Here is a 14,330-nt window from a genome sequence, read left to right as displayed (position 1 = left end):
AAGTTAAATGGATTTGGAATCAGAAAATATTTTCTGGAGGAGATAGAACATGAATTAAAATAGTGAAAGAGGGGCGCCTGGGTGGCGCAGTCGGTTAAGCATCCGACTTCAGCCAGGTCACGATCTCGCGGTCCGTGAGTTCGAGCCCCGCGTCAGGCTCTGGGCTGATGGCTCAGAGCCTGGAGCCTGTTTCAGATTCTGTGTCTCCCTCTCTCTCTGCCCCTCCCCCATTCATGCTCTGTCTCTCTCTGTCCCAAAAATAAATAAAAAACGTTGAAAAAAAAAATTAAAAAAAAAAATAAAATAGTGAAAGAGATCTAGTCAGGTATTTGATGGTGGTGATGATGAGTCAGGTGGGTAAAAACATTGTAACAATTCAGTATGAGAAAACAATAAGATGTATGAAAATGAAGACAAGTGATATATAGTGTGGAGGAGGAATGGGCTTGCTTCTGGGTACTAAGGATGTATGGAACAAGAAAGAAACATGGATGGAGTTAACTGGCTTCGACATTCTCAACTATGAAAAGCTGCTGCTATACTGGAACCAGCTGAGAGTACCTGACAACATTTGGCTTACTCCTCCTCAACCTAAGTTCCCACTCTAGATTCATGACACCCATTCACAAAGTAATGCGGGTTTCAAACTTTAGAAATCTTTGATCTGTCTCTTTCACATCCTACATCACCAAATCATATTAGCTCTATCTCCAAAATATCCCAAATCTGACCGCTTCCTAACACCTCCATCCCCGGCCCAAGCCTATTTTCCTGCCTGGAATGCTGCAGCAGTAGCACTGTCTTTCTCTTCTTATCATTTGGCCCTCACCACTCAGTCCCTTTGCTACAGAGCAAAGTGATCTTTTAAAAATGAAACTGTATCTTAAAAATCCTTCCATTAAACTTAGAATAAATCCAAAGTCTTTATAAAATCTCTACAAGACTCCATGATCTGACACCTGCTACCCCATTAATCTTCTACTTTCTTTGTTCATTACACTGGCCCTCTCACTCTTCCTTTAACTCATTAAGTTCATTCTTACATTCTGATGAGGATCCATTTGCTATCGTCTGTACCCGATCTTTCCAAAGATCCCCCAGATCTTTCCAAAGATGTCCCTTTTTCAACATTCAAGTTTCCATTCAAATATCACCTCCTCAGAGATAACTTCTTTGACTGCTCCACGTGAAATACTAATTCCATCCACTCATCCCTTAACCTGACTTAATTATTATAGTGCTTACTACCAGAATCATGTTATTTCCTAGTTGTCTGCACAATTATTTTTTCCCCATTAAAATATAAGCTCCATGAAAACAAGATCTTTGTTATTTGCCATACTCTTACATCCTGGAATAATATTTCACCCATGGTAGAAGTAGCCAACTAAATACTACCACCATGCCCTGGTCAGAAAACTCTTTAAATCTGTGGATTTAACATTTGTTGTTTCTATTATGTGCTAATAGCCCACTATCTAGGGTCATGACATTCAGTAAGTAATATGTAACATCCAGGATTCAAAGAAACTTCTGTTCTCAACTGATGTTCACACAGTTACACTTACTAAGTAATAGAATCCTGGCTCTAGTACTTACTGCCTGTAAAACCTTGGGCAAATCCCTTAACCTCTCTTGGGATAGTTGTGAAGATGAAATGAGTTAATTCCTATAAAGTACTTAAAATAGCACCATACACATAGTAAATATGCAGTAAGTATTAACTTTCTGGGGGTGGGTGAGGTGGGATGTGAAACACACCTATGCAAAAAAAAAAAAAAAAGTCAACAGGTGGTCCTAAAGGTGAAAATAAACTTACAGTCTAATGAAGTAATGGTTTTCACAAAATCGTTGTTTTCTGCAGGAAAACTGTATGCTTGTGTTCTTGACCTTGAAAAATGGTAAAGATCTTGAGATATATCCCACAGAACTATAAAGATCATACTTCTTGAATGAAACCAACGTAATAGCCTAAGAGGTTTCCCTTGCCTTGATAAACTAGACTGCCCCCAAATTACCCCATGCTGTAGGTGTTGCTCCCACCACTAGAACAACCTTACCCCACAGTCTGTTTAAGGCCAATGTTAAACATGACTTCATTTGTAAATGCTTTCCTGATCATTCTCCAAGATACGTGATTACTCCCACCTCTGAAATAGCTAGAAAACTCGGTCCTTCCTCCTCTGCTTTGTAATAAAATACCTTGTGTACTTATCTACCAGATTAACTATAGCTTGCTCAACATGCATTCTATAAACATTTACTGAGTGCCTGAGATGTACAGAATACAGAGGATACAAAGGCAGTAAAGACATGTAATAAATAAAGGCAGTAACATCACAGCAGTAGGTACACTGTACATACAGTGTATATACAGCAGAATGACCTCTTCTACCACACATCTGCACTAGGCAACATTATGCCATTCATTTTATGGTAGGCACTCAGTAAGTTCCAATTAAACTCAATTCCTATCTTCTTTTTGAAGCTTACTGTGCTTTTTTCTCTCTAAACCCTAAATCTGTCCATACCATTCAACACAATACTTTTTAACCTATGTATTAGCATTGTAGGCTGTTATGTAACATTTTACATATAAATGTCTTGACCGCCCCAACTATAACATGTGCTTGAGAACAAGAACTCCCAGAGCATTCAGTATTAATTCAAGTGTCTGTTAAATGGTCCTATAATTTTCTGAAATGTGTCATCTGCCTAAATACACTGTCAACAGCACCACTTCTCAATCACCCACCTGTGCTCTGGTTCTCCACAAAACAAAACAGCCTTCATCTAGGTGTTCTTAAAACAGGAGGATATTGTTCAAAGCATGAGAATGTGCCAACTGCTCTCAAGTCAGGAGTCCAGATCCCAGAAAGACAAATTTATTTCTTTCCCCAGCAAATGACCCAGGTCCTCAGAGAATTCAGATACAAATATTTATCATGGATTCATCCTGAGAGCTAGTTAACCTATGTGCCTATAAGATAATAGGCATATAGGAAGCACTCAGTAAATAGTAGTTTCCCTTCTGTCCAATTCTCCAAAGCTCTAAATCTTTTTGGTAAGAAAGAAGAAGTCACTCCAACTTTACTACAATTTAATTTCAATGCACTGAATATTGCGGAGAGATTAATTCCTGGTTCCTTGTTAATTCCAAACTAGTTGGTAGCTTTGGGAAGCCCAAGGGGGTCTTTAAACCTATAAGGCATACCCAAAATCTTACACATGCAAAGATGACAAGTAGAGAACATTATGCAACTTGAACACAAGATTCCATTCAATAGCTTCTATAGCTATCATTTAATGCACAGTATTCACATGAACTCGTAGATGAAAAGTAAGTTACCTACTTGGATACAGTCAGACTATACTGGAACCTGTGACCATACAAGCCCCTAGTCCAACATCTTCTAGGTACCCTTATGTACTACACAATTACTTCCACACAAATCAGGCAAAATGTAGGCTTCACCAGGCCTGTATCCATTCCAAGAGGAACGTCCTCCCTTGTTTAATCTCTGTGAGTGTCAGTTTTGGAGGCTACTCTTCCTTCTCCACCTCTAACCTCTGTAATCATCAAGAACACGAAACACGGGGTGCCTGGGTAGCTCAGTCAGTTAAATGTCCGACTTCAGCTCAGGTCATGATCTCATGGCTCATGAGTTCAAGCCCCACATTGGGCTTTCTGCTGACAGCCCAGAGTCTGGAGCCTGCTTCCGATTCTGCATCTCCCTCTCTCTCTGCTCTTCCCCTACTCACGCCCTGTCTCTGTCAGAAATGAATAAATGTTAAAGAAATAAAAATTAAAAAAAGAACACAAAACAGATGGTAGACCTCCATTTTAATGGTACAAATTCCTGCTGAACTTTGCCAATCTGAATACAGAGTGAATGGTAGTATTTAATACACTTTGGAGGCAAGTTATATCAAGCCTAATGCACAATTAGAATTAGTTACCATAAGAAGAATGTCACTAATCTATCCCACCTACTATTCCTTCTATCTCACTATCCTTTATTGAGGTTAGCTTCTCAAGTATTAACATTCTGACTAATTTATACTACTGAAACCCAGAGCCTCAAGTCCCACAGGGTAGCTGGTGTTCTCTCTGACAAGGTGTGTGTTCAGACTACTTAGCAGCTAAATGACATATTTGGCCCTTTCGGGTCTATCCTAATGCACCAGCCCGTCTTTTTTTCACTAGTTGTACCTTCTAGATCTGTACCCTGGAAAGGAATAACTGTACCCTGACTTGAGACAGTTCAGTTCCAGTTGACCTAAGGGTCGATTTTTCTGTAGACTAATACCTACAATGTCTTAGTTAAAAGACTGAGCCATGCATTGAAAATGCTGGTTCACCAATGCTACAGGAGGAATACAGCCATATACTATACTAAATTCCAACAGGAAATACCTGTCATATGTGATTTCTTTTTAAATGACCAAGTACAAAATACTTTATCTAATGAAAACAACTTTGTTCATTCATTAATCTTTGTATACTCTTAATAATTAACACAACCATTTTACACACATAAAGACGTTAATTAAGTATCTGATACCAATAAAAAACTATATTTCAAACATTAACCCATTCCATATCTTAACCCAATTACAATTTCACATTTGCAGGGTAAAAAATTACAGCAGATTTTAGAAGTCCATATAGCTGATTATACTGTAAAATAATTGCCATTCTCCTTCATAAATAACCTTAGCTTCTCAAGTATCATTTTTCTCCATTCCATATCTACTTTCTGCTGTGATAAATTGTGGGCTTTAAAAAGAAAACAAAGCAAGTTCTTTGCAGTTACTCTATAGAGATAAGGGTAGCTTTAAAATAACTAGATATTTTCATGGTAAAGACTGCCAGAACAGTGAAAGTAGGTTTCATACTAAAACACAGGCTAAATGAAACAAATTACTAGCTAATAACATCCCCTCAACAATTAGAATGAACATTTGTGGATAAATAAGCAACACCTCTTTTATGCAATGTAAAGCTTTTTAAAAAATATTTTCTACATGACTACAGGAAAAGTGCTAATATCTATATGCAATTAATAATTTTATTTACTAATTCTGTATTAACAAAGTGGCACCCCACAGCAAAAGAGGAAGGAAGAATAAAGTAGATGGAAACTATATTTGTCTAACAAAATAAGTTCCTCCCTCTGCTAACCTTCAAAATAAATTTGAACAATAAAGTGGTCTGATGAACTATTCTGATACCTATCAAAATTTTGCTTTTTATTATACTGGGAAAGGGTCCCAAATCAAATAACTGATTTTTATTTGAAGCTGCTTAAGATCCTCAGTGAGCATACTGTCTCCTCCAGTTACTTTATTTCTGTAATCTTTGGTGGGAATTTATATCCCTTTTAACACTCCCCTTCTATTAAGAGAGATGAGACATCAGTCTCTGACATTAATCAGATAATAAAATCTTAGAAAATTAGAGATAATAAAATCTTATTAATATTTAACAGTGTGGACAATTAATTTGAAAAAAATTGGAAGATTTTATTACTTAGTTTTATAAAAATTTTATGTGATAATCATAGCTAACATTTATTGAGCGCTTACTATGCGCCAGGCACTGTGCTAAGCGCTATAAAAGCATTACCGTACTTAAAAAGAAATTCAATCTTATATTTGGAAAAAGCATTGAACTGTGAGTCAAAAACATATGTTCTATATCCAGACTGAGCTAAAGTGAAAGAAGAAATACGTGCTAAACAAAGAGAACATTTCACAAATTGTTATGGTCTTTCATTAATAAATAAAAAAGCCAAAAAACACAAACAAAACAATCCACTCAACTGACCAAACAAAAAATGTTCTAACTTCCTCTAACTGAAAACACAGAGAATGTCTATTATTTATTTGCTTAGCAAAATTTTCTTCAAAAAACACTGTACTAACAAAGGAATGTACAGATACAAAAGATGTAAAAATAAATTTCAATCTATCCTATATCCAGATAACAACAAATTTTGAATTAGGTCTGAAATAATAAGTTTTGCTATGTGAGTGAAATAAGGAAAACTGAAAATTAAAAATCTTTTCTTTTAAATCCTAGAACTGACCCACAAGGGCAGCACTGGTTGTTCTTTACTTGGTAGTTATTTTTGTCTTAAATCAAGTATCCCAGAATAAATACAAAATTCTTACTTTGTTGCCCGTATAAACTTGCCCCAAACTGAGACAGCTGACCTGACGTAGATGGTGATGCCAGCATCTAGAAACAAATTAATTATATTAGAGCGTAAAGAAAGTACACAGAGCAATGCATTTACACTTTACAAATCTATACAATATATCATAATGGGAGAGTCAAAACACATTTCTCATTCTTCAAAACATCACAAAACAAATATTACATAATGAATTCCATGTTTCTAGAGAAAATATCACAACTGGATGAAATCAAAATGTACCTATAAAACCAATTTCTGATTACTACAAGTTTTGTTTCAAGTTACTCCAAATAAAACTACAGCAGCATCATTATTTCACTTAAAACAAACACAAAAACAAAAAACTAGGCTAACAAAACCATGAAGGCAGCATCTCAAAAAGTCAGCCTCTATACATTTGTCAGTGAAATTACTTGATTCTTAGATAATATACTAAGCTAAATTCTAAATTCAGTTTATTAAAAGTTGAAAGTAAAATTACCTAAGTAGGAAAGTTTTATATTTTGTAAGAATATTTCCTAACATTTATATTTGCAAATAGTTGATGTGTATCAAATGGGTAGAAAAATGTAACAAACACGCATAGAATCATATAGTAAGTGGGCAGAGGGCCTAACACCAAAGGACAAGTCAAAATTACTTACATAGACTTGTAAGTATATGTAACTTATAAGTTACATATACAAAATACTTACATATACATATACATATACTACATATACTATATATAGACATAGTATATAATGTATACAGTGAGTGAGTGATGTGACTTTGGCACTTATCAACGTCTTTTGATTTATTGCATCAGTGTCATTTTTTCCTAGTAGAATATAAATTCTTTGAAGGCATGTTATATTCATGGAACATGTTATATATATTCATTTTTTATTTCCTCACAGAGACTGGGCACTGCATGTGGCAGTGCTATACACAAAGTAGATAAAATGAGTAAATAAAAATGTGTACACTTAAGTGTATGTTTGTGTATTCTCTTATATTAAGCAACCACCAAAATAATTTAACTATATAAACCTTGGGCCATATCATCTTAAGAGTTACACTCTAGTAGAAGAAAATGAATTATACACCTAATTATACTCTAAGGTACAATGCAGTAAATGCTCTGAAGTATCACCAGAGGAAGATAACTCTAAATGAGGGTGAGGTAACAGGAATATTTTATAGAGCAGTAACATCTGATGTGGGTACAGATGAAGGATCTTCCAGGCTGAGAATACACAGTGAGTAAAAGTATGATGAAAGTTAGTGACAGGATTAGAATACAAACAAAATAAAAAACACCAGTGATTTCATAACATGTAATTAGCGAAGGGAGGTAGGGCTTATACGTCTATGCGCATTTGGGCATACACAGAAGAATGGAAAATAAAAGAATATGCTGGGGCCAGATGACTACCACCTATGGCAACAAAGAGAAAAAATAATATTAAACAAGGAAGTGACTTGATCAAACTGTGCCCTAGGATGATAATTCCAACAGCAAAAATGTATGGAGACGTAAGTTACTAAGCCAGAAGAGCAGAAGTGGGACTATAAAAGAGAGGCACTCTGGGGCAGAAGCAACTGCTGAAATGGTTGAGGTTTAGAGAAAAGGAAGAGGGTAAAGAGTCACCAGACAGGGAACTATCAGGCCACTCTGGTATCCAGTGAAGAACTGTGCTGGTATCGACTACATTAGGGGAATCAGAAGTAGAAATACTTACATAGAGAATTTACAATGCACATTTCATGCTATTTTCATGTCAAAATTCTGAGGTGTTCAAATTATTCAAAAATTCACAAAAACTTTCATACAATAGTTTTAAACTAATGATATACATCACTCTCCTGAGGTAAGGCTGAGTAACACACTACTCAGAAAATAGTATTTAAATATAGAAAAAAATTTTTTTACAAAGCCTCAAACCTTATAAATATTCCTTCTCAAATCCAGAGGGTACACCATCTAACCAATCAAACTAAAAGAATATGCATTTTATGCCTGATCAAGTTCTTTTGTTAGATACCATCATCATTACTGTTGCCAACTAACTGGAAATATTTTAAGCACCTTAAAAGGCTCATTTCCAAATTACAAAAAAAAAAAAAAAAAAAAAAAAAAAATCAAAGAAAATGTGTAACATATAATAAAGCTTTAGTTGGTGACAGAAGATAAAAGGCTTATATAAAATCTTTAAAATCATGATTTTCTGTTATCAATGTACAAATAAAAGTAAAAGAATAGTTTCCAAAAGCTTCAAATATAAGAGATCGGAAAATATGAATACATGTCTCAGAATGATCCACAATGTGAACATTTTAGAAGGACCTCTTAAAAATTTTACTTTTCCCAGAAATTTGTTTACTAAATATAAAATTATGTTTACTAAATACATAACTCCAAAGAGACATTTTCGTCCACTTTCTCACAAAGTTTACATACCCACAGAAATTACACATGTGCCAAGATATCAGCCCTCACAACAGCAGGAGGCTGAGGGAGGGAGGCACAGCATGAAGGTAGAGAGGGGCATGGCTCCCTGAGTCAAGTACTGGAGACCAAGAGCAGTAGGGTGACCCATTTACCAGTGTGACATAATAAATATTACCATTTTCTCTATGTGTGAGAGAACATGAAGAAAGTTAGCACTAACGATACTCTACAGGAATAGGAAAGTAGTTTTATTAAACTTAAGAGTTTATAACCTTCAAAACATCCATGTAAAATAAGCATTAATTAGCTATGCAAACAGATATTAAAATGACTGCCTCAAAACATCAAAAATACAAATGTTTGATTTCTTATAAAACTGGTCCCTAATGGTATGTATTTTTAAACTCTGAGAGCATGCTTCATGAAATATGTCAGTGCTAAAAATGTATTAACACACAATAAAGGAACGTGAATGGATAGAAATGCTATTTATAAGGGCAAAGAAAATGTGTAAGAAATGTACCATGGCACAGCAAGAACTACAATTAACAGACAACAGAAAACTTACATATATTTTAAATGCTGAAAGTTAATAATATAAATTTCTTAGAAAAATGTGAAACTTTCGATCAATAGGCACATTACAGTAGGGAATGCAACATAAGCCCAGCTTTGGAGTCAGAAAAAAAAATCTAGGTTTGAATCCTGGTTCTGTCACTTACCTATGGGAGAGCCGGGCCTTTGTTTCTTTCCTGTAAGATGGAAGTAACACTACCTACCTCATAGAGTTGAAGTGAAGATTAAATGAGATAAGATATGGCACATAGTAAGTGCTCAGTAAATGGTAGCAACTGCTGCTAATAATCTAATTTTCCTCCTAATGCAGGACTCCCTTTAACAGCAGGCAGAGGGTCATTCAGCCTTTGGGGAACTTATTGAAAAGTACCCTACATTTATATTAATTTTTGTCTAAGAAGCTAAAGAAAGAAGTTCATCATCACAAATCAGGCAAAATAAGAACTTATGTTCACAGATGGGGGAAATGGTAGAAAAAAATTAAATGTCACACAATCAGTAGAATGCTGAAACCAACAAGGTTACCATGTTCCCAGTCCAAAACCATCATTTCAATCAGTCTTTCTCATTTTTCAGTCTATAAAACACACTGCAGTCAAACAACAACAAAAACCAGGAAGCAGCTAGAAGAAATAGTAATGTGATTTAATTATTTCCGTGACCCAACAAAAAGCCCATTTAATCCTTTATTATATACAATGTTAAGAAAATCGATAGACACCGTATTTAAAAGATACAGTTGTATTTACTAGATACAACTCTGAAATCCATGACCAAAAAAAGTCTAAAAATTTTTTGTTTTAAAAATATATATGAAAATAGATAGATAGTTAAAAATTTAATAATAAACAAATGTGGCTCCTGCCAGTAATCCATTACAACACAAAGGTGTTAATTATTCTCTGCTTCTCAACAGTGACCACCTCTCCATTATTCCCTTCAATAAATGTACCTTCACTCACAAAACATATTAAACACTAAAATCAGTTTTGTCAAGAATTTATTTTCTAATAACAAATGTCTTCAAAATGCAAGAAATTTTGGTTAAATAAAAATTCCCTTGAGCACTGGGTGTTGTATGGAAACCAATTTGACAGTAAATTTCATATATTAAAAAATAAAAAAAATAAAAAAAATAAAAAAAAAAAATAAAAAAAAAAAAAATAATAAAAAAATAAATAAAAATTCCCTGATCACAAAAGCAATTAAAAATTGAAACAAGTTTTTAAATATCCTTAAAAAAAATTCACCGTATAATATACGTAAAGGTATGGACAGAACAGTTCCTAACATGCTGCTATTAATCCAGCACAAAAGTAACAAAGAAGTATAACTTTGACTATATATCTACAAACAGGAAAAAAACATAACAGAAAAGAAGTTCTCAACCTATGACAGAATCTGAAGAACATTTTAAAATTAAAAACAGTACGGTTTAAAAAATGAAACCACTGAAGTCAGAGCGAAATCTAGCAAACAGACACAAAAAGAAAAACTGTAAAAAGATAACACAAAAGACCAAAATAAGAAGGAAGAAGAGAGGGAATAATCAGAAAAACTTAAAATAGCCAATAAGTCACAGGACCTTGTACCTTATGAATCAGATAAAAACAAGTTATGGGTTTACTAGTTATTTCAAATAATTTTGACTAAAACATTAAGTTTTACAAAGCACTGTTGGGGGCGCCCGGGTGGCTCAGTTGGTTGAGTGTCCGACTCTTGACTGCAGCTCAGTTCATGATCCCAGGGTCAGGGGATTGAGCCCTACATTGGGCTCTGTGCTGAGTGTGGAGCCTACTTTGGATTCTCTCTCTCTCACTCCCTTTGCCTGTCCCCTGCTTGCACGCTCTTTCTCAAATAAAAAAAATATTAAAAAGAGCATTTACAAAAAGTATAATGCATGCTACAAGAGTCAATGTAAATTCCTACAGAACATTTAATATTCAAATTCGAAGTATGGCAATGAACATCTTAATATTATCTGAATTTTAGACGAGAGCCAAATATATAGGAAGGCATATGACTAATTCAAAAAATGTTCACATTTCTAAAAGGTTTTTAAATATCCATTTCTAAATAGTTTTCTATGAAGTTTGAATTAATTATATAGTTCTACAGCAATTACTTCAATACTCCCTCAGAGACTGGCTATTCTTCCATGAAAAACAAAGCTTCCTTACTAGTATGTAGAAATAAAATATCATTTTCTAACTATGAATTTTTTTAACATTAAAAAAATATTTTTTAATGTTTATTTATTTTTGAGAGGGAGAAAGAGAGCACAAGCAGGGGAGGGGCAGAGAGAGAGGGAGACATAGGGTCTGAAGCAGGCCTGAAGCAGTCTGATAGCACAGAGCCTGATGTAGGGCTCAAATCCATAAACTGTGAGATCATGACCTGAGCTGAAGTCAGATGCCTAACTGAGCCATCCAGGCACCCCTCCATGAATTTTTATTATTATTATTGAGATGAAACATTTTGTGATTCTTTTTGTACATATATCACAATTTGATATATCTTGTAAGTATATCATTTTAACCCCCCCCCTTAATAATAGGCTTTTATCTTTAAAATATGGAGTTTGAAGATTATGTGACTGCCCATGAATGTAAAGGGTTTTAGAGCATTCCCTTCAAATGGTTTGATATTTAATTCCAGTTTCTTTAGAGTATAGTCTGATTTATTTATTATTTACTTAATTTAACTCTATCAGGTTATCACTGTCATAAAAATTTCACACATTTATACACATTCATATTTTCAATTAAAGTTTTAAAGGTGATTTTTGAGTTTTTTTAGCTAATAATATCTGCAAATAATCTTAACTGCTATTTTTCAATATCAACTCCTTTCCCTCCCTTTCTTTAACAAAAACTCACTGACAGCCTACTAACTCATATGCATTATTATATATGTGTTCTAAGAACACAGCAGTAAACTAGACCTAAATTCTAATGGAGTAGAGAGGATAATAAACAATTAATGAAGATGTATTTCAGAAACAGAGATGCTATGATTATGAAAGTGCAAGAAAGAATCTTGAAGGATACAGTGGGAGTAGTACTGATAGTATACACAAAGCTACTTAGGCAAAGAGAGACGGCCTCTTCTCAGGGAAGGCATTTTAGTAGATACAGTGACAGATGATAGACAGAACCATGTGAAGATCCGAAAAACAAACAAAACAAAACAAAACAAAACAAAACAAAACAAAACAAAACAAAAAAAAAGGACACCAAGGTCTTCGGGTAGAAAGGAATGTGAGTGTAATTAATGAACTGGACAGTCAGCCAAGCAGGACTCCAACATGTAGTTAATACTAATAATGATGATGACAACAATAATTTATTTTATAATAATACAAGTTTATAAATAGGTTTTAATGAAATACTGGTTATTAATTGGTCTGAAAGAAATCCTAGCAGCCATAATTACTGTAGGCTAACACAAGTACAAAAGCTAGGTATGAGTTCAAAATGGTTGCTGTTTGTCAAAATAAGAAAGTGGCCTACTCTTATCAGTTTTAAGAGCTTTTTAAAAAGGAACAGGTGTCACATTTCTTGTCTTTACAGCATATATTAAAGCAAGGGAAAAGGAGTTCCCGTGAGTTTGTGCTTCTAAAATGATTATGCTTAAGAATTATCAATTGAGTGCACAGACTCACAGGACTAGAAAATAGACTAGCAATTCAAATACAAATATATTTAAACAACAATAACTCTAAGCTGTTTAGATTATATTATCCCTAAAGAGCTGTCTATTGACATCTTATATGAATGTTTTTCATCTTCCATAATGTCCCCAAATAGAAAATAATTTTTTAAAAAAGAAAATAATTATAATAAAAAAGAAACCAAGCCCATATCTACCTCTAATTTATTTAATCTTATGAAAACGCTTAAATAACATATCTGTAATATTTATAAAATGGTGTTTATACATCAAAATAGCAAATTCAGCATTCTATACAAAGACATATCCATACACAAGCATCTCTTGAAATAAAAGGCCTTGGAAAATAAGTAGTCCTGAAGAACTACTTAGCAATTTAATTAGTACACAATCACATAAAGAACAGCTTCCCAAATACTTCTACAACCATGCATATGATACTTACATTTTATACTATATGGATAGGTACATTAGGACTTTTTTAAAAAAAAATTTTAACATTTATTTATTCCCGAGAGACAGAGCATGAGCAGGGGAGGGGCAGAGAGGGAGGGAGACACAGAATCTGAAGCAGGCTCCAGGCTCCAAGCCATCAGCACAGAGCCCTACACGAGGCTCGAACTCACAAACCGTGAGATCGTGACCTGAGCTGAAGTCGGCACTGGATCGACTTAGCCACCCAGCCGCCCCAGGACTTTTTTAAATAAATGGCATACAGATTCACTCAATCACTGGTCAGTTTTTCTTTATCATAAAGAAGAATTTGAAATTATTTTCTCACTGTTCCCAGAGAGAAAAAAATTACAAAATTATCTCATCTATTTGTTACGTTGTTACGTTTAAAAGCTTTCTCCTCAATAGTTTTATAGTAAAATAATTGTTATTTGCAGATGATATACATAACTATGTAAAAAACCCAAGACAATCAAATGGAATAATAATATTATTATTGTTCATATTAGTAGCAAAATTTATTTAATATTTACTATCTGGTCTTCTGAAAGTTTTGCATGTTTATTCATTCAATCCTTATAGCCACCTATGAATCATATACTGTTATTCCTATCTTATAGATGAAAAAACTGAGACACAAAGAGACTAACTTGCCCAAGGACACCTGGTTAGTAAATCATGTGAGTGAGATATAAAATCATACAGTAGGACTTGCAGAGCCCCTGTTCCCAAACAACAAAAACTAGTAAGAGTTTTGTAAGGTAGTTGGTTATAAAATAAATACAAACTATTCTATCAGTAAAAACCAATGAGAAAAATGTAACAAAAATGGCAACCATAAAACCCTACTTATTAAAAAATGGCATCAGAACAACAGAAGACAGACACCAGACTTCTAAAAGAAGGTAACCATAGGCATAAATGTGCAATAGTCAAAAATATTTTATAAAGAAGGATGTGAAAGACCTTACCTGACTAAGATGTGAAAATTG

At 34.1% G+C, this 14,330-nt stretch overlaps 1 protein-coding gene across 6 annotated transcripts in view; it reads right to left on the bottom strand.

The window, feature by feature from the left end:
- The window catches only part of CNOT2 (CCR4-NOT transcription complex subunit 2), a 130,668-nt gene that overhangs the window by 28,590 nt on the left and 87,748 nt on the right, over positions 1–14,330 (bottom strand). For 5 of the 6 annotated variants that reach the window (XM_042947161.1, XM_042947162.1, XM_042947166.1 and 2 more), the window contains one exon: positions 6,178–6,244. In XM_042947161.1, coding sequence (XP_042803095.1) covers positions 6,178–6,244 — 67 coding nt within the window. Of the gene's footprint in view, positions 1–1,819; positions 3,626–6,177; positions 6,245–14,330 lie in introns of those variants that run through there. The other variant, XM_042947165.1, reaches the window with a different exon arrangement.

This window comes from Panthera leo, chromosome B4, assembly GCF_018350215.1.
Source record: "Panthera leo isolate Ple1 chromosome B4, P.leo_Ple1_pat1.1, whole genome shotgun sequence".
NCBI classification, from domain to species: domain Eukaryota; kingdom Metazoa; phylum Chordata; class Mammalia; order Carnivora; family Felidae; genus Panthera; species Panthera leo.
Note: the sequence above shows the minus strand (reverse complement) of the source record. Positions and strands in the feature narration are given on the sequence as shown.